This window comes from Phocoena phocoena, chromosome 19 (genome assembly GCF_963924675.1).
Source record: "Phocoena phocoena chromosome 19, mPhoPho1.1, whole genome shotgun sequence".
Classification (NCBI taxonomy): Eukaryota; Metazoa; Chordata; class Mammalia; order Artiodactyla; family Phocoenidae; genus Phocoena; species Phocoena phocoena.
The window spans coordinates 44,751,491-44,773,038 of record NC_089237.1 but is presented as its reverse complement, the minus strand read 5'-3'; the positions used below and the strand labels follow the sequence as shown (position 1 = coordinate 44,773,038).

Genomic DNA, 21,548 nt, shown 5'->3' with positions numbered 1-21,548 from the left:
TTGAGATTATGCATATATCCTGTTTCATCTCAAACTTTAACCTACTAATTTTAGCATCTACTAGTGGATCTTGGCTGCAACAATTATTTCCCTTAGTCCTTCTACATTTAATAAAAGGAATTTTTATTCTTTATAAATATGTGTATATCTGTGTGTGTGTGTGCGCATGAGAGAGAGAGAGAGAGAGAGAGAGGAGTTCCTACTGATACCTCCAATTCCAATCCAACATACAACAGGGTTGTTTCTAGCCTTCCTCATTTCCTTACTCCTAACTTCTTTCTTGGACATTAAGAAAACCGCTTCTCGAGATAAAGATGGCAGAAGAGAAGGACGTGGAGCACACCTCCTCCCACAAATACATCAAAAATACATCTACAGGGCTTCCCTGGTGGCGCAGTGGTTGGGGGTCCGCCTGCCGATGCGGGGGGCACAGGTTCGTGCCCCGGTCTGAGAGGATCCTGCGTGCCACGGAGCAGCTGGGCCCGTGAGCCATGGCCGCTGGGCCTGCGCGTCCGGAGCCTGTGCTCCGCAGCAGGAGGGGCCGCAGCGGTGAGAGGCCCGCGTACCGACAAAAAAAACAAAAAAAATCTACATGTGGAAGAATTCTCACAGAATACCTACTGAACGCTGGCAGAATATCTAATACAACTAAAACTGCAAGAAAGAGCACCACGTAACAGAGTAGAATGAAGAAAAAAAAAAAAGGAATCAGGATGGGACCTGTGCTCCTGGGAGGGAGCTATGAAAGAGGAAGGTTCCCCCTTTCACTGGTTGGGAGATCAGCTGGGACAGATACGGAGCTTCACAGGCTCAGAGGAGAGTGCAGCAACCAGACTGTGGGAGGCAGAACAGAGAGAAACCAGCACAGATGGTCCTGGACACCTCGCTGCACTTCCCAGCCCGAGTTGCACATCTGCTGGTGCATGCAGGGGCTGAGTGCTGCAACTTGGGCTTCAGTGGACAGACCTGGGGAAAGGGCTGGGGTTGACTGTGTGGAGACAGCCGGAAGGAGCTGGAGGGTGCTCTGGGCTGCAACCAGGGGTGTGCGCAGGATAGACCCTGGGGCCACAATAGAAGCCACACAGTTAAACACACATGTAAAGGGAGGGGCGGGGCCCCATCATAGCAGCCTCATTCTCCACGAGCTCACCTGAGCTCACAGTCAATGTGGCTCCACCTCTACCACCTCTGTGCTGGTGGGTTGTCCCCATGCAGAAGTGGGGCTGAAATCTGAGCCTACCCTCAGGGGCTGTGAGACTGGTGGATTTACATGGCTACTGGCAGCTTTGTAATCTCTGTGCCTGCGGGACATCCCAGTGGATTACTGTTGCTTCCAAGGCTGGGGTGGTCCTGTGTTAGTAGCTACAGGCTTTGCGGACACAGGCATGCAGAGGCAGGGCCAGGACCTGGGCTGATTCTGTAGCCCCCATGGAACGTCCAGGTGCCTGACTTCAGTAGATCTGCCCTACTGGCTTTGTGAGTACAGAGCCTGAGGGATATCCAGGCTGACTGCCTGCATTCCCTTGACTGAGGCAAGGCTGAAGGTAGTGCCAACAACAGTGTACTTTGTGAGTGCACATAACGTGACAGGCAACACCACAGAGTGCACTTCCTGGTGGACAGCTCCTGTAGAGGAATACTCAGTGGCTCCTCTCCCAGCGGAGGTGCTCCAGTACCACCTACCTCACATCACAGCTCAGAAACCGATCTAAGGGCTTCTATTACAACAACTGAGGAGCAGACCTTACCCCCGAAAGGGCTGTGACAATTACAGAGCAAATAGGAGGCCCCACTCAACATCCAGTGCAGGCTATCTGCTCACTACAACACCAATCACACCACCTATCAAGAGGATAAAAGCCACCACACACTGAAGAAAGACATGGCAGGAATCCATATTAAGAACAGTCCTCGCACCAAAAATATCAGACTCACACAGGCTACACAAGGATGCTCCCACATAAAAACAGCCCTTCAAGACCACAGTAGATAAGGGTTTCTCTTAAATGCACAGAGTCAGAGAAATATAAGTAAAATAAAGAAGCAGAGGAACCACTCCCAATTAAAAGAACAAGGAAAATCTCCTGAAAGAACAAGCAATGAAACAGACCTCTCGAGACTTCCCTGGTGGCACAATGGTTAAGAATCTGCCTACCAATGCAGGGGACATGGGTTCGAGCTCTGGTCCAGGAAGATCCCACATGACGCAGAGCAACTAAGCCCGTGCACCACAACTACTGAGCCTGCGCTCTAGAGCCCACGAGCCACAACTACTGAGCCTGCGTGCCACAACTACTGAAGCCCGCGCGTCTAGAGCCTGTGCTCCACAACGAGAAGCCACCACAATGAGAAGCCCGCACACCACAATGAAGAGTAGCCCCCGCTCGCCACAACTAGAAAAAGCCCACGCACAGCAAAGAAGACCCAATGCAGCCAAATAAATAAATTAATTAATTTAATTAAATTAATAAAAAAAGAAACAGACCTCTCCAGTCTATGAGATCCCGAGTTCAAAAAGTAATAAAAATACTGAAGGAATTAAGAAAGCTATTGATAAAAATGCCAACCACTGTAACAAGGAATTAGAAACTATAAAGAGGAGCCAATTAAAATTAGAAAACTCATTTGCTGAGATGAAAGCTGAGCTAAAGGCAAAGAATAGCAATCAGGGGATTCCCTGGTGGTGCAGTGGTTGGGAGTCTGCCTGCCGATGCAGGGGACACGGGTTCGTGCCCCGGTCCGGGAACATCCCACATGCTGCAGAGCCCGTGAGCCATGGCTGCTGAGCCTGTGAGTCCGGAGCCTGTGCTCCGCAACGGGAGAAGCCACAACAGTGAGAGGCCCGCGTACCACAAAAAAAAAAAAAAAAAAAAAAAGGAGGATTGAGTAATGAATTCTCAATACTGCAACTACTGAAGCCTGCACACCTAGAGCCTGTGCTCTGCAATAAGAGAAGCCACCGCAATGAGAAGCCCACCCGCCACAATAAAGAGTATCCCCCGCTCGCTGAAACTAGACAGAAAGCCCGCATGCAGCAATAAAGACGCAACGCAGCCAAAAAATAATAATAATAAATAAAATAAAAATTCATATATAAATATTATATTATTATCAAGCATCTTTCCCAACCACAACAGTATGAGACTAGAAATCAATTACAGGAAAGAAACTGCAAAAACACAAACACATGGAAGCTAAACTATATGATATTAAACACTAAGTAATCAGTGGGTCACTGAAAAAATAAAAAAATACCTGGAGACGAATGAAAATGGAAATACAATGAACCAAAAGCTATGCGATGGGCTTCCCTGGTGGCGCAGTGGTTGAGAGTCTGCCTGCCAATGCAAGGGACATGAGTTCGTGCCCTGGTCTGGGAAGATCCCACATGCCGCGGAGCGGCTGGGCCCGTGAGCCATGGCCGCTGAGCCTGCGCGTCCAGAGCCTGTGCTCCGCAGCGGGCGAGGCCGCAACAGTGAGAGGCCCACGTACTACAAAAAAAAAAAAAAAAAAAAAAAAAAGCTATGGGACATAACAAAAGCAGTTCTAAGAGGGAAGTTTATAGCAATACAAGCCCACGTCGAGAAACAGGAAAAATCTCAAATAAACAACCTATCCTTAAATGTAAAGGAACTAGAAAAAGAAGAACAAACAAAATCCAAAGTTAGTAGAATGAAAAAATTATAAAGATCAGAGCAGAAATAAAGGCTAAAAATACAACAAAAGATCAATGAAAATAAGAGGTGGTTCTTCAAAAAGATAAACAAAATTGATAAACTTTTAGCCAGATCCGTTAAGAAAAAAAGAGAGGGCCCAAATAAATAAAATCAGAAATGAAAAAGAAGTTACAACCGACATCACAGACTACAAATGTATTACAAATGAGATTACTAGGAACAATTATACACCAATAAAATGGACAACCTAGAAAAAATAAATAAATTCCTAGAAATATACAATCTCCCAAGACTGAATCAGGAAGAAATAAAAAATAGGAAGAGACCGATTACCAGTAATGAATTGTATCAGTAATCAAAAAACTCCCAAGAAACAAAAGTCTAGGACCAGATAGCTTCACAGGTGAATTCAACCAAACATTTAAAGAAGAGTTAACACCTATCCTTCTCAAACTATTCCAAAAAGCTGAAGAGGAAGAAATGCTTCTGAACTTATTCTACAAGGCCAGCAAGATTTGACAAAAATCAACATCCATTTACGATAAAAACTCTCAACAAAGTGGGTATAGAGGGAATATACCTTAACATATTAAAGGGCATATATATGACAAACCTGAAGACAACATTATACACAATGGTGAAAAGCTGAAAGCCTTTCTTTTAAGATTAGGAACAAGGATGACTACTCTCGTAACTTTTATTCAACATAGTACTGAAAGTCCTAGCTAGAGCAATTAGGAAGGAAAAGGAAATAAAAGACATCTAAATTGGAAAGGAGGAAGCAAAATTATCACTTTTTGCAGATGGCCTGATACTATATATTTAAAAATCCTAAGGATGCCACCAAAAAGCTATTAGAACTCAACAGTGAATTCAGTAAAGTTGCAGGATACAAAATTAATGTACAGAAGTCTCTTGAGTTTCTATACAAATAACAACCATCAAAAAAAGAAAGAAATTAAGAAAACAATCCCATTTATGTAAAATTACGTCAAAAAAAAATGCCTAGGAATAATTCCTCCAAGGAGGTAAAAGACTTTTCTCTGAAAACTGTAAGACATTGATAAAAGAAACTGAAGATTACACAAACAAATGGAAAGATGTATTTACTCATGGATTGGAGAAATTCATATTGTTAAAATGCCCATACTACTCAGGGCAACCTACAGATTCAATGCAATCCCTATCAAAATACCAAAGGCATTTTTCACAGAACTAGGACAAATTATTCTAAAATTTGTAAGGAAACATAAAACCCCAAATAGCTAAAACAATACTAAGAAAGAACAAAGCTGATGGTATCATGCTCCCTGATTTCAAACTGTACCACAATGCACTATGATACTGGCACAAGACAGACACACAGATCAATAAGAGAGAAAAGAGAGCCCAGAAATAACCCACATTTATATGGTTAATTAATCCATGACAAAGGAAGCAAGAACATACAATGGGGAAAAGACAGCCTCTTCAATAAACGGTGTTGGGAAAACTAGAAAGCTACATGCAGAAGAATCAAATTGGACTACTCTCTAACACCATATACAAAAATAAACTCAAAATGGATTAAAACTCCTAGAAGAAAACACAGGCAGTACACTCTTTGAAATCAGTCTTAGGAATATTTTTTCAGATATGTCTTCTCAGGCAAGGGAAACAAAACAAAAAATAAACAAATGGGACTACATGAAACTAAAAAGCTTTGCACAGGGAAGGAAACTGTCAACAAAGTGAAAAGGCAGCCTACTGAATGGGAGAAGATATTTGCAAATGATATATGTGATAAGGGGTTAATATTCAAATTATACAAAGAAATCATACAGCTCAACATCAAAACAAACAACACAATTAAAAAATGGTAGAGGGCCTGAATAGAAATTTTCCCAAAGAAGTCATAAAGATGGCCAACAGATACATCAGGGAAATGCAAATCAAAAGCACAGTAAGATATCACCTCACACCTGTCAGAATGGCTATTAAACAGACAACAAATAACAAGTGTTGATGAGGATATAGAGAAAAGGGAACTGTCGTGCACTATTGCTGGGGATGTACACTGGTGCAGTCACTATGGAAAACAGTATGGAGCTTCCTCAAAAATTAAAAATAGAACTGCTAGACAATACAGCAATTCCACTTCTGTGTATTTTTTCACAGAAAACAAAAACACTAATTTGAAAAGATTATACACACCCCCATGTTCACTGCAGCTTTATTCACAATAGCCAAGATATGGAAGCAACCTAAGTGTCCAATGGATAAAGAAGACATGCTGCATATATACATACACACATATATATAATGGTGCGTGTCTGTGTGTGTGTGTGTGTGTGTGTGTGTGTGTGTGTGTGTATAATGGAGTATTACTAAGCCATTAAAAAGAAGTGAAATCTTGCCATTTGTGAAACCATTGATGGACCTAGGGGATATTATGCTAAGTAAAATAAGTCAGACAGAGAAAGACAAATATATGATTTCACTTAACATGTGGAATCTAAAAAACAAAACAAACAAAATGGAAACAGACTCATAGATACAGGGAAGGTACAGGTGGTTTGCCAGAGGAGATGGGGGTGAGGGGATGAGTGAAACAGGTGAGGGAGATTAAAAGGTACAAACTTCCAGTTAGAAACTAAGTGGGTCATAGGGATGAAATGTACAGCACGGGGAATACAGGCAATGCTACTGTAATAACTTTGTATGGTGACAGATGGTAACTAGATTTATCATGGTAACCATTTTGTAACATATAGAAATATCAAAACACTATGTTGTGCACTTGGAACTAACATAGTATTGTAGGTCCATTATAATTCAAAAAATAAAAAAATTAAAATGCTATTTAGAACAGAATTAAATGAGCTATGAGTAATTAAAAAAGAGCACAATACTACATGTTATCTCTTCTCACCATCTGAAAGTAAACGAGTAAAGGCAAAATTGGCTACAGGCCTAAGGACAAACTTCATGCTGTAAAGAGCAAAAAAAGACAATATATACAACCAATCATTTTGTTACAGACCAGGAAACTGTGAATATCCATTTGGGAGCTATTTTAATGAATTAATAAGAATGATCTGAAATCACCATATCAATTAATTATATGTAAATTGTCTTTCTATAATTCTTTCTTTTAAATAAATTTCTTTATTTATTTTTGGCTGCATTGGGTCTTTGTTGCTGCACACGGGCTTTTCTCTAGTTGTGGCAAGCAGGGGTTACTCTTCATTGTGGTGCACAGGCTTATTGCTGTGGCTTCCCTTGTGGAGCACGGGCTCTAGGCGCATGGGCTTCAGTAGTTGTGGCTCACGGGTTCTAGAGCACAGGCTCAGTAGTTGTGGCACACGGGCTTAGTTGCTCCACGGCATGTGGGATCATCCCGGACCCATCGAACCCCTGTCTCCTGCATTGGCAGGTGGATTCTTAACCACTGCGCCACCAAGGAAGCCCTTCTTTTTTATATTTGTATCTTTTCTCTTAAAACATTAAACAATTTGTTGTACCAGTGAAAATATAAAACTTGCCAAGCCCCTAAAAGAATACAGATTAATAAAATCTTACACTAGGAAATAAGAGGTAAATATTACATCTGTTTTTAAAATAAAGAAAAAACCTTTTACAAAGTAAATAAATGACTTCACTGGGATCATACATCGTCTGCCACATTTGTTAGGAAGCTTGGTTCCAAAGCCAGTGTTCTATGGCCCATCTACAGACATCATGTTGGTTCTATGTAAGGTACTGGAAACTAAAAGAGAACGTTTATCTTCCTGGCAATCTAGAGATAGTGGTCCTTTTGGATATCTGACTCTTTGGTTTGGTTTCAAACACTTTATTATGATGCCAGTCATTGATTAGCTTGTCTGAAGACAGCCAGAATACCTGGCTCAATTGAAGTATTTTTAAATTTAAGGTGACCCCTACTGTCAATTAATGAAAATTCAGACCTATATTTTAAGAACTATTTTTAGTCACCTAAAAAAATTTGATGAGAAGGTCCTTCCTGTATATACTCTATAGAAAGACACTGCACATTTAGCCCTGTCATGAGGCTGGGGTGAGAGAGCACATAAAATCAGAAGCACACTTTTAGGTGTGCACACTCACATATGCAACATACACACACTGCCACATGGGTTTAGCTGATACTACAAAATATGAATGTTAGTGACCTAGAAATAGAATGACAGCAAAGTTAGTCAGTTGTGAGCTACAGTTAAACTTTGCTCATCTATACGGTACATGTTTCCCAGACATCAAAACAATTAACAGAAAACACCTGCTCTGAGCAGTTGCCCCTGACCCCTCTAAGCTTCCATGCAATGGTTCCTCAGGTGGCCCTAACGAGACCTAGGTTTCTTTTCTTATATACATATATACATATATACATATATACATATATATATATATATATATATACACACACATTTTTTGGGGGGGCTGCGCCATGTCTTAGTTGCAGCGTGTGGGATCTTTTAGTTGTGGCAGGCACACTTCTTAGCTGCAGCACGCATGTGGGATCTAGTTCCCCGACCAGGAATCAAACCTGGGCCCCCTGAGTTGGGAGGGTGAAGAACAAGATATTAAACACTTTAGGCCTTGTGGGCCAAATACATTTCTTCTTTTTCTGTTGCATACTCTTCCTTTTGTTTTTCCAAATGTAAAAATCATTCTTAGTTTGAAAGCTAAATGAAAATAGTTCACAGGCTGGACCATGAGCTATACTATAGATATAGATCATGGCACCTACTATAGATAAATCCTTGGTTAACATTTTGCCACATTTGCTTTGAAACTCTTTATCTAAAAATATATACTGTTATCATTACATTATCATTCTTTTATTATTGAATAGGACTTGAGATAAATTCCTACCCTTGGTTCCAAAGAACTTCATATATTTCCTGAGAACAAGAACATTCTCTTGAAAAACAAAAGATCAAATTTAGGAAATTTAGCATTGATATAATACTATTATACAGTGCATATATAGTCCATATTCAAATTTCACCAACTATCTCAATGTTGTTTACAGGAATTTTTTCCCAATCCAGGATCACCCATTGTGTTTAACCACCAGGTCTCTCCTAAGCCAGCTCCTGATACCTAGCTTAGACCAATTAGCTTTTGTTGCCCCTGCTATATTTAACTCTGGGACTATGAGACTTTCTCTCCCAACCACAGCTCTCTGAAATAATCCAGCCTGGGTAGGACAAACCCAGAAATACTGCACAAGGAGGTCCAAGCACTAGAGAATCTCTCCCTGCCCACCACTCCCCCATCCTCAGTAAATAATTCTCTTCCGTGAGTGAGGTACCACAGTGAGGTACCGTGAGTGAGGTACCACAGATAAGTACTCTTATCTTGTCAGAAAACAAGTTCTTTTGATTCTATCAATTTAAGCTTTAAATTCACTGCCACTATCTAGTTTGAGCTCTCAGCATTTCTTTCCAATTATAAAATCTTGATAATCAGCCTCCCTTCTTTGATCTTTGACACTTGCCAATCCCTCTTCTACACTGCTACAAAAATAAACTTTCTATGTCACAAATGGAAATATAATATTTCTGTTGCACTTCAGTGTTCCCTCAAGACTTCAGATTAAAGCCTACATTTTTTAGTATTTAGTGGAGGAGGCTCCCTTCAGGAGCCTTGCTTGTCTTTCCTTTTTACCTTTCTCTGATCCCATCCTTAGCTCTCATTACAACCTTAATTCAAAACACACCCACTTCAGTTCTGGATTTTGGATAATGCAATTTTATAGTTTTATTTAAAATTTTAAAATAATTGATAATTTGCTACTATGTGATTTAATTCAGTCCCTTTAACGAAAGGAAAAGGACAATAACATTCCTCACTGGATAGATCATATGGGCAGGTCTGAAGAAGACAGAAAACCTACTGAAACTCTCTACTTTTCAATATCAACAATGAAAGACCAATTGCTCCAAAAACACATATCTTGGGCTTCCCTGGTGGCACAGTGGTTAAGAATCCTCCTGCCAATGCAGGGGACACGGGTTTGAGCCCTGGTCTGGGAAAATCCCACATGCTGTGGAGCAACTAAGCCCATGCACCACAACTACTGAGCCTGTACTCTAGAGACCACAAGCCACAACTACTGAGCCTGCACGCCACAACTACTGAAGCCCGTGTGCCTAGAGCCTGTGCTCCACAACAAGAGAAGCCACTACAATGAGAAGCCCACGCATCGCAACGAAGAGTAGTCCCCACTCACCACAACTAGAGAAAGCCTGTGCGCAGCAACGAAGACCCAATGCAGCCATAAATAAATAAATAAATAAAAATAAAAAAACAAAACCACATATCTTTAGAGTAGGATATATGAAAAGTCTACGCAAGTACAAATAATATCAAACATAAATCAAGGGAAACTTCACCACTAATTTTTGCCATGTTTCTGTTAGACTGTCCCAAAAGCCCAAACAAGAATCAAAGCAGTCAATGTATGTAAAACAATTGTATGAAACTACTGGAGAGCAACAAATGTAGGCAAAGCTTTAGAGACCAGAAGCCTTGAGAGAAGAACAGTATCCCATGTGAGCAATAAATTTACTCCAGCTTCATCCTTGAACTTGTGGTATTACAGGAAAACAAGAGTCCAAGGAGGAAGCTAGGCTGAGGAGAGAGGCCAGAGATAGGAGCTTCCAAAGCGTCTGGAACTTAAAAAGCACAATCATGGTTTAAGAAGATGTGGTATATATATGATGGAATATTACTCAGCCATAAAAAAGAGTGAAATATTGCCATTTGCAGCAACATGAATGATGCAGAAAATACCATAAAAAGTGAAGTCAGACAGAAAAAGATAAATATTATATGATATCACTTATATGTGGAATCTAAAAAATAATACAAATAAATCTACATACAAAACAGAAACAGACTCACAGACATAGAAAACAAACTTCTGGTTACCAAAAGGGAAAGGGAGGGAGGAAGGGATAAATTAGGAGTGTGGGATTAATACATACAACTACTATACATAAAACAGATAAGCAACAAGGATTTACTGTATAGCACAGGGAACTATATTCAATATCTTACAATAACCTGTAATGAAAAATAATCTGAAATATATATAACTGAATCACTCTGCTATACACCTGAAACTAACATAATATTGTAAATCAACAATATTTCAATTTTTTTAAAGGTTAATATATTGGAAAAAAAGGCATAATCACAGAAGAGGGAGCTGAAAAGAAGCAGCTCAAAAATCTGTGAATTCTCCTCAAGTAAACAGTCAACTCCTAAGTATGTACTGCCTAAGACTCCCAGAAACCCAAAAGAAAACAGCAGTTGGAAGACTAAAAAGATAAGCAGAGCTTTCAGAAGACAAAAAGTGCTGGAGAGGAGGTTGGAATTCAAACCCCACCAAACTGCTTGAGCTTTTTTTTTTTTAAATAAATAAATTAATTTATTTATTTACTTTATTTTGGCTGCATTGGGTCTTTGTTGCTATGCACAGGCTTTCTCTAGTTGCAGCGAGTCGGGGCTACTCTTCTTGCAGTGTGCAGGCTTCTCACTGCGGTGGCTTCTCTTGTGGAGCACGGGCTCCAGGCGTGTGGGCTTCAGTAATTGTGGCTCTCGGGCTCTAGAGCACAGGCTCAGTAGTTGTGGTGTACTGGCTTAGTTGCTCCGCGGCATGTGGGATCTTCCCGGCCCAGGGCTCGAACCCATATCCCCTGCATTGGCAGGCAGATTCTTAACCACTGCACCACCAGGGAAGCCCTGCTTGAGCTTTGATAAACACCCTAGACAGTCAGTTGGGATTCTAGAAGAGCCATGGTTTAAGAGTAAGGGCAAAGGCCTAGTAATAAGGGCAAAACTGACATCAACTAGCCCTAATAAAGCCTAAAACCAAGCCTCAAGGTGATTCAACACTATACTATCAGCTTACCAAGAGAAACCACAACTGTCTTGGAAGAAAAATAGAACCATCCAAAACATCTACAAATTCTCCTCTAAAAAGAAGAGTAACCAATCACAAATTGTAAGGCATGCTAAAAAGTGGACCAAATACTGAAAAGGAAAAAACTGGAAATATAAATAGGCCCAATGGAGACTCAAATACTGGAGTTACTGACAGTCTTAAAAAAAAGCGGGGGGAGGGGGGGTACTTCCCTGTTGGTCCAGTGGCTAAGACTCCAAGCTCCCAATGCAGGGGGCCTAGGTTTGACCCCTGGTCAGGGAACTAGATCCCACAGGCTGCAACTAAGAATTTGCATGCCACAACTAAAGATCCTGCATGCTGCAACTAAAAGATCTCGCATGCTGCAACTAAAAAAAAAAAAAGATCCCTCATGCCTCAATGAAGATCCCACACACTGCAACTAAGACCCAGAGCAGCCAAATAAATAAATAAAATATATTTTTTTTACAAAAAGGGAATCAAATGGACATTTTAGAAGTAAAATGTATGAGAAAAACCGCCAAAAAAAGGAGAAAGTTGAAATACTGTACAGGTTTTACATTGTTTGAGAAGTGGTAAAAGTGCTCATTTAAGTTAACTATAATAAGTCAAGAGTATATAGTACAATCTCTAGGGTAACAATTAAAATAATAATAAAGGACTGTATAACCAAAAGGTAAATTGTGAGAAAAAATATATTAATCGTATCTTCTAAATTGCTGTAATCTGACGCTTTGACAGCTAGGGCCTTGCTAACAGGAAGAGACTATACTCCCAGAGCTAGCTAATTCCTAGAGAGAAAAAACAAGCACTTCTTTCATATACAAACCACAAATCCAGAGCTTGTATCTCCAATGACTTCACACTATGAGCCCCTACACCATATTCTAATCACCACAGGGCCGAGAGCCAGACAACTAGGGACAGCCCCTCTACCCACGGCCTGCTGAAATTAAAGTAGTTAATCCAAAACTTGCTTACCCTGCTTCACTTGTTTATTCCCACAGAAACCACAAGGCTCTTGCCCATGCTTTTTCCCTTGCTTTCTCACTTATACCAGTGCTTTCCCAAGTGGCCCTCTCTGGCATGGCATGCCCTCTTCTCTTGGAATCTATGAGTATAATAAACTATCTTTTCTTTTTTTTTTAAAGACTTATTTTATTTATTTTTGGCTACATCGGGTCTTAGTTGTGCAGCACTCAGGCTTCCCTCTAGTTGTGGTGTACAGGCATAGTTGCCCCACGGCATGTGGGATCTTAGTTCCCTGACTAGGGATTGAACCCGTGTCCCCTGCATTGAAAGGGGGATTCTTTACCACTGGACCATCAGGGAAATCCCTAAACTATCTTTTCAATGGCAGTTGTTACCTGGTCTTTGGTCTTTCCATACCTGAATTAAAACCTATATTTTAAAACAAAAAAACAATAAACACTTGATTAATTCAAAAGATGGCAAGAATGAGGAATAAAGAAAGAACAGATAGGACAAACAAAAATCAAATAGGAAAACAGACTTATGCCCAACTATGTTAGTAACAGCATCAAATATAGATGGGCAAAACACTCCAATTAAAACAGAGATAGAGAAAAAGCTCCTTGACATTGGTCTTGGCAGCAATTTTCTGGATATGATACCCAAAGCACAAACAACAAAAGCAAAATTAAATAAGTGGGACTGCATCAAATTAAAAAGCTTCTGCACAGCGAAAGAAACAATCAACAAAATGGAAAGGTAATCTATGGAATGGGAGAAAATATCTGCAAATCATGTATCTGATAAGGGGTTAATATCCAAAATATATACAGAACTCATAAAACTCAATAGCAAAAAACAAACAAACAAAAACAAAAAACCAACCTAATTAAAATATAGGTAGAGGACCTGAATAGACATTTTTTCAAAGATGACGTATGTCAACAGGTACAGGAAAATATCACTCACCATAAGGGAAATGCAAATCAAAACCACAATGATATGTCACCTTCACCTTACACCTGTCAGAATGGCTATTATGAAAAAGACAAGTGATAACAAGTGTTGGCAAGAGTGTGCAGTGGTCATAAACTGGTATGGCCACTATGGAAAACAGTATGGAGGCTCCTCAAAAAATTAAAAATAGAACTACCATATGATCCAGCAATCCTACTTCTGGATATATATCCAAATGAACTGGAACTGCGATTTGAAGAGATATCTGCACCTCCATGTTCATTACAGCATTATTCACAATAATCAAGACATGGAAACAACAATATCTTGAAGTGTCCATCAAAGGATAAATGGATTAAGAAGATGTAGTGTGTGTCCATACAAACAACAGAATATTATTCAGCCATGAAAAAGAAGAAAATTCTGCTGTTTGCAACAACCTGGATGAAACGTGAGGGCATCATGCTATGTGAAATAAGTAAGACAGAGAAAGACAAATACTGTTTATTATCACTTATATGCGGAATCTAAAAAAGCTGAACTCAGAGAAACAGAGAATAGAGTGATGGTTACCAGGGGTTGGGGGTAGGGAAGATAATGGCCAAAGGGTACAAGTTATAAGATTAACAACTTCTGGGAATCTAATGTACAACATGGGGATTACAACTAATAATACTTTATTATATACATGAAAGCTGCTAAAAGAGTAGATCATAAATGTTCTCACTACAAAAAGGAAATGTTGGGCTTCCCTGGTGGCGCAGTGGTTGAGAGTCCGCCTGCCGATGCAGGGGACGCGGGTTCGTGCCCCAGTCTGGGAAGATCCCACATGCCGCGAAGCGGCTAGGCCCGTGAGCCATGGCCGCTGAGCCTGCGCGTCCGGAGCCTGTGCTCCGCAACGGGAGAGGCCACAGCAGTGAGAGGCCCGCGTACCTCAAAAAAAAGAGGCCCGCGTACCGCAAAAAAAAAAAAAAAAAGGAAATGTTAATTATGTGGCAGGATGGAGGTGTTAGCTGATGATATAGTAGTAATCATTTTGCAATATATAAATGTATCAAATTAACACACTGTACACCTTAAACTTACACAATGTTATATGTCAATTATATCACAATAAAGGTGGAAAAAAATTTGTGGGGGAAAAAACAACAAAGATGAGAAATACTTTAGAATAAAGTTCCAGAAATAATAAATGAAAAGGAAAAAGAAATACACTACATAAGCATTAACCAAAGAAAGCTATTATTAATATCAAAGTAGATTTTAGGGCTTCCCTGGTGGCGCAGTGGTTGAGAGTCCGCCTGCCGATGCAGGGGACGCGGGTTCGTGCCCCAGTCCGGAAAGATCCCACATGCCGCGGAGCAGCTGGGCCCGTGAGCCATGGCCGCTTAGCCTGCGCGTCCGGAGCCTGTGCTCCGCAACGGGAGAGGCCACAACGGTGAGAGGCCCGCGTACCACAAAAAAAAAAAAAAAAGTGGATTTTAAAGTAAGAAATACTAAGAAAGGTAAAGAGTGGAATTTTAATGATAATGGGACAATTCAACAAGATACAATAATCCTAAATTTGTACATTCCCAGTAACATAGATCAGAAATGTATAAAGTAAACCAAGATGCAGCTAAAAAGCAAATTAGATAAATCCACTATCAGTGGAGATTTTTAAATACCTTTCAGTTACTGATAGAACACACAGACCAAAAACAAACTAGTAAAATCAGAAAGGACCCAAAAGATCTGAAGAATATAACCAACAAATGTTACCTACTTGACATACATAGATAATCACGCCCAATAAACTGCAGAATATATATAATTTTCCAGTGCACATACTAGAAGAAAATATTCACAAAACATATATTGATTGACCAAGTATCCTGGAAATTCTACAAACTCAATTTAAAAAGAAAGCCTGATTTTCAAAAAATGGGCAAAATATTTGAACAGATACTTCCAAAGATATGTGAATAATCATTGTCTATGAAAAAGAGCTCAACAACATCAATCAGCAGGGAAGTGTACATTAAAACCTAACTGAAATACAATTACACACCCATCAGAATAACTCAAATTAAAATGACTGTCAACATCTATTGCTGGCAAGGATATGGAGCAAAAAGAATTCTCATACACTGTAGATGGGAATGTAAACTTTCTACTTAGTGAAAAAGTCTGGCAGTTGGCATAGAACTAAACATACACCTGCCCTATGATCCAACAACTCCAACAAATCTTAGGTATTTACTTAAAAGAAATGAAAAATTGGGTCCACAAAAAGACTTGTAAATCAAGACTTTAAATCAAAAAAGGTTATAAAAAACAAAGAAGGACATTATTTATTAATAAAGGTTCAATATAGCAAGAAAATATAACAATTATAAACATTTACACACCTATGGACAGATCAGTAAGTATATACAGTTCTACAATAATAGTTGGAGACTTCAATAACCCACTCATAATAAAGCAGAGGACAACCAGACAGAAGATAAGCAGGGAAATAGAGGACTTAACACAATAAACCAACTAGATCTAACAGAATACGCATTCTATACACAACAATAGAATACACATTCTTCTCAAGTGCACATGGGACATTTTTCAGGACAGACCATATGTTATGCCAAAAATCAAGTCTCAGTAGAATTTAAAAGATAGATATCATACAAAGTATCTTCTCTGACCTCAATGGGATAAAGTCAGAAATCAATAACGAAAATGGAAAAATGGAAAATTCACAAAATTGTAAAAATTAAACAGCACACTTTTAAACAACCAATGTATCAAAGAAGAAGTCACAAGGCATATTAGAAATACTGAGAGCTGAATTAATACAAAAATACAACATATCAAAACTTATGGAACCAAGTGAAAGAAGTGCTCAGGAGGAAATTTATAGCTATAAACACATTAAAAAAAAAGAAAGATCTCAAATTAACCTAACTTTACAACTTAAAAGCCAGAAGAAGAAAAACAAACTAAACACAAAGCTAGCAGAAGGAAGGAAATAATGAAGATTAAAGCAGAGATAAGTGAAAGAATCAAAAAATAGAGAAAATAATTGAAACCAAAAGTTGGTTCTTCAAAAAGATCAACAAAATTGATAAACCTTTACCTACACACACTAAGAAAAAAGAGAAGACCCAAATTACTAAAATTAGAAATGGAAGTGGGAACATTACTACTGATACTACAGAAATAAAAAGCATTATAAGAGAGTACTATGCCAACAAATTAGACAAAATGGGCAAATCCCTAAAAACAAAACCTACCAAGACTAAAGGATGAAAAAATAGAAAACCTGAATAATATTACTTATTATCATTACTTACTATAACTAGTAAAGAGATTGAATAAGTCATCAAAAATTTCCCAAAGGGCTTCCTGGTGGCGCAGTGGTTGAGAATCTGCCTGCCAATGCAGGGGACGTGGGTTCATGCCCCAGTCCGGGAAGATCCCACATGCCGCGGAGCGGCTGGGCCCGTGAGCCATGGCCGCTGAGCCTGCGTGTCCGGAGCCTGTGCTCCACAACGGGAGAGGCCACAACAGTGAGAGGCCCACGAACCCCCAAAAAAAAAAAAAATTTCCCAAAAAAGAAAAGTCCTGGACCCACTGGGCGCTTAAATGAGGAAACAACCTGATTAAAAAAATGAGCCAAAGACCTTAACAGAGGTCTATATAGCAGGTATATATCTGTATATATCAAAGAATATATACAGGTGGCAAATAAGCATTTGTAAAGATGGTCCACATCATATATTATCAGGGAAATGGAAATAACAATGCGATAACACTACATACGAATTAGAACGGCCAAAATCTTGAACACTGATAGCACCAAACGTTGGTTAGGATGCAGAACAACATGAACTCTCATTCACTGCTGGTAGGAATGCAAAATGGTACAGCCACTTCAGAACATTGTTTGGCAGTTTCTTACAAAATTAAACATACTCTTACTTATCCAGCAATAGCACTTGGTATTTGCTTAAAGGAATTGCAAACTTACGTCTACACAAAAACCTGCACACAGAGCTTTTTTCAGGGCAGTGAAAATACTCTGTATGATACTATAATGATACTTGTCATACATTTGTCCAAACCCAAAGAATGTACAACACTAAGAATGAACCCTGATATAAACTATGGTGAGTATGCTACGTCAATGTAGGTTCATCAGAACATAGTTCATTGAACAGTAAAAAACATTGCTAAACAAAATTAAATAAGACCTAAATGAATGTTTAGAAAGACATGCTGTGTTCATGGATTGTAAGACTTAATATTGTTAACATGCCAATACTACCAAACATGGTCTACAGATTTAAACGATCCCTATCAAAATTCCAACAGGCTTTTTCACAGAAATGGAAAAGCTACTCTTTAAATTCATACAGAATTGAGAGGGGTCCCAAATAGCCAAAACTGTCCTTAAAGAGAATAATAAAGTTATTCCTGATCTCAAACTCACTACAAAGCTACAGTAATCAAAACATGCTAGTATGCTAGTGTGGTACTAGCATAAAGACAAATGGAATAGAACAGAGAGTTCAGATATAAATGTATACAATATGGCCAAGTGATTTGACAAGGATGTCAAGACAATTCAGTGGGGAACACAGTCTCTTCAACAGATAGTACTGGGACAACTGGATTTCCATATGCAAAGAATGAAGTTGGACCTCCACCTCACAACATATACAAAAATTAACTCAAAATGGATCAATTACCTAAATAGAAGAGTTAAGACCATAAAACTCTTAGAAGAAAACACAGGGGTAAATCTTTATGACCTTGGATTTGGCTATGAATTCTTAGACATGATAGCAAAAGCATGAGCAACGAAAGAAAAAATAGATAAACTGGACTTCATTCAAAGTTTAAAATTTTGTATATCAAACGACATTATCAAGAAAGAGAAAAGATAAACTACAGAATGCAAGAAAATATTTTCAAATCATGTATCCAATAATTTAATATTCAAAATACATAAAGAACCCTTACAACTCAACAACAAAGAGACAAAAAACCCAACTTTTAAAACAGGCAAAAGACTTGAACAGACATTTCTCCAAAGAAGATACACAAATGGCCAATAAGCACATGAAAAAATGCTCGACATATGTCATTAGGGAAATGCAAATCAAAACTACAAGATACTACTGCAGGCCTAGTAGGATGGCTAAAATCAAAATAACAGACAATAATAGGCATTTGCAAGGACATGGAGTAATTGGAACACTGGTACATTGTTGATGGGAATGGAAATGAAGCAGCCACTCTGGTGCAGTTTGGCAGTTCCTCAAAAAGTTAAACATAGAATTACTATGTAATTCAGTATTTTCACTTCTAGGTACATACCAAAATTTGAAAACAGGGACTCAAATAGATACTTGTACACCAATGTTCATTGTAGCATTTATTCACAATAGGCAAAAGGTAGACACAATCTAGTGCCCATCAACAGATGAATGGATAAACAAACCATGGCATATACAAACAATGGAATATTATTTAGCTATAAAAAGGAATGAAGTACTGATACATGCTACAACATCAAAGACCCACCAAGTGATTATGCTACACATTATGCTAAGTGAAATTAGCTATATATGCAAGTACAAATATTGTATGATTCCACTTATATGAAATATCTAGACTAGGCAAATTCATAGAGACAAAAAGTAGATTAGAGGTTACCACCAGCTGGGTAGAGGGGGAAATGAGGAGTTATTGCTAATAGATATAGAGCTTCTGTTTGGGGTGATGAACAAGTTTTGAAAATAGATAGTGGTAATGGTTGTAAACATTGTGAGTATAATTAATGCCACAAATTGTACACTTAAAAATGGTTAAAATGACAAATCTGGTGTTTTGGGGGGTTTTTTAAGTACAAAATACACACATATACACACAAGAAAAAAAACTTTGGTACATATCCTTCTGCCAAATAAATAATCCTAGATTTCCACAAAACTAAAACGGACTCTGTATGGAACTTTACAGAAGTCAGTGTTCTGCAATATTTAACTCTATAGCAATGCAAGTCATATGACTCCTAAAAACAGTGTGCTAAAAATTCTAAGCACTAAGTCAAAGTAAAATAATATTCGTTTCCATTTTTTCAATAATCCAAGAAACTCAATAAATAAAGCTATTTTCATATTATACACACACACACCTATGCAAGTGACTATAATGGACTATGGCCTCTGTCTGTCTCTTTATATTATTGTTTTTCATTTTGCCAGGACTGGATTTTAGGTAAATCCTGGTCGCTGACATTAAGCCTTTAACACTTACAAAATACACTGCTCCAAAGCTTCCATGGCCAATTTCTCTGAGATCTGTGAAGAGCTTCTCTGGATCTTCTTTGAAGAAGAGCTCTGCAATTTCAGGGTCCTTCAGGCTGCCCGCACGGTTAGTTGATGGCATCCTGCTGGGCAATCAGCTGTCTGATTCTAATTTTATATTGCTATCCCAATCCTTGGTTCATCTGTATGAATGAAGCCACGCTGGCATAAACTATTGTAGAGAAATAAGAAAAGAAAAAAGTCAGGAAAACCAAAAGCTGCTAAGAATAATTAGTATAAGATCGTTTTCTGATAGCATATATAAAATTATCTCAGGCCTAGAATTTCACTGAGAAGGAAGTGTGATCTACTAGTGCAGTAGTTCCTAAATCTGGCTCATCATCACGATCACCTGTGGTGCTTAAAAAAATGAGTCCTACTATACATAGGGTATTACTGTACATATACTTTTAAAAATTAAATAAATCTTTATATCTTGGAAGGCTTATCTAATCCTTATTTAATTCTGAGGTAGTGAGCCCATTGGCAGAAGAGATAATAGAACACACAAACCATTAAAAAAACATGCATGACAACTTAAGATGTACCAGTAATAGGTTTCTAACAACAGGAAGATTCCCATCTATTAATGATTTTCAAATATAAGAAAATACACAAAGGATTTAACTCAGTTAGCTGTCTTTCTTTTCCTTTCAGATACCATATGCCAGTGTTCAATCAACTCTAACACAAACATTCCAAAGAAAAATGCAGTAGGAGAAAGTAATGAATTTAATGCAGACAACTGCTTCCCCTGTAAACCTGATTCACATTAAAATATGGCCTTTATCAAATCTGCTGCATTAGATAAGTAGACATTACAGATAACCAATAAATTCCCTGGTGGTTCTGCTATCAGTTCCTCTATATCAGATACCCAATTTAAAAAATGGCTGTCATTACTGAGAAACTTCAGAATCTAGGTTCTGGAATGTTACTACCTGGATATGAATCCTAGCAACACTATTTATAAACTGCGAACTTGAGTAGCCTTATTTTCCTAATCTGTAAAGTGAAAATAATATCCTACCTAATACAGTGGTTGTGAAGGTTAAATTAGTTAATAAATACAAGCATAGACTAGTACTCAGGCATAGTAAGCACTACATTAAATGTCAGCTATTTTAACCTAAATAAATTCACCAATCAAAAATAAAAAGAAAACCCTCCAAAATGTATTTCATTTGCCTCCTAATTGATTTCATTAGACTCTAGTCAATTCTCCCCCACTTCACACAACTTTTAAGCAGGTAACTACTGGTCTCATTTTTAGTGAAGTCAACTGAACCAATTTTAATTTTTGGTAGAAAACTTCTTTGTAACTACATAAACATATTTACATGTCTTTTGTACCTCCTTAAATTAACACTCCACTGCAATAAAAGCATTTAAATTATTAATTTGTATTTCATTTCTAACACACTTTCTAGGCTGCTCCATATACATTTACCAATTTTCCTGCTCTGCAAGTTCCCTGCAAAGTGTTTCAATTATAGTTCTAAGAATATGTGATCATAGAAGATTGAAGTAAATTCCATAAAAAGTATTATTATTCAATTAATCCACCTATTTTTTAAAAACCTGCAGTGTTACTTAAGACTTATTTAAGAACTCTGAATGATCAAGTTATAGTACCTTTATTACAAGAATTATTTT

The 21,548-nt window shown here is 38.4% G+C and overlaps 1 protein-coding gene across 2 annotated transcripts in view; it reads right to left on the bottom strand.

Annotated features, from left to right (window-relative positions):
• TAOK1 (TAO kinase 1) overlaps positions 1 to 20,048 on the bottom strand; it is an 84,053-nt gene extending 64,005 nt beyond the window's left edge. Inside the window, exon 1 of one of the 2 annotated variants that reach the window (XM_065897736.1) lies at positions 19,843 to 20,048. In XM_065897736.1, the coding sequence (XP_065753808.1) occupies positions 19,843 to 19,974 (132 nt within the window). In that variant the 5' untranslated portion in view covers positions 19,975 to 20,048. The remainder of the gene's footprint in view (positions 1 to 19,842) is intronic. The other variant, XM_065897738.1, reaches the window with a different exon arrangement.
• Between the last annotated feature and the right edge of the window lie 1,500 nt (positions 20,049 to 21,548).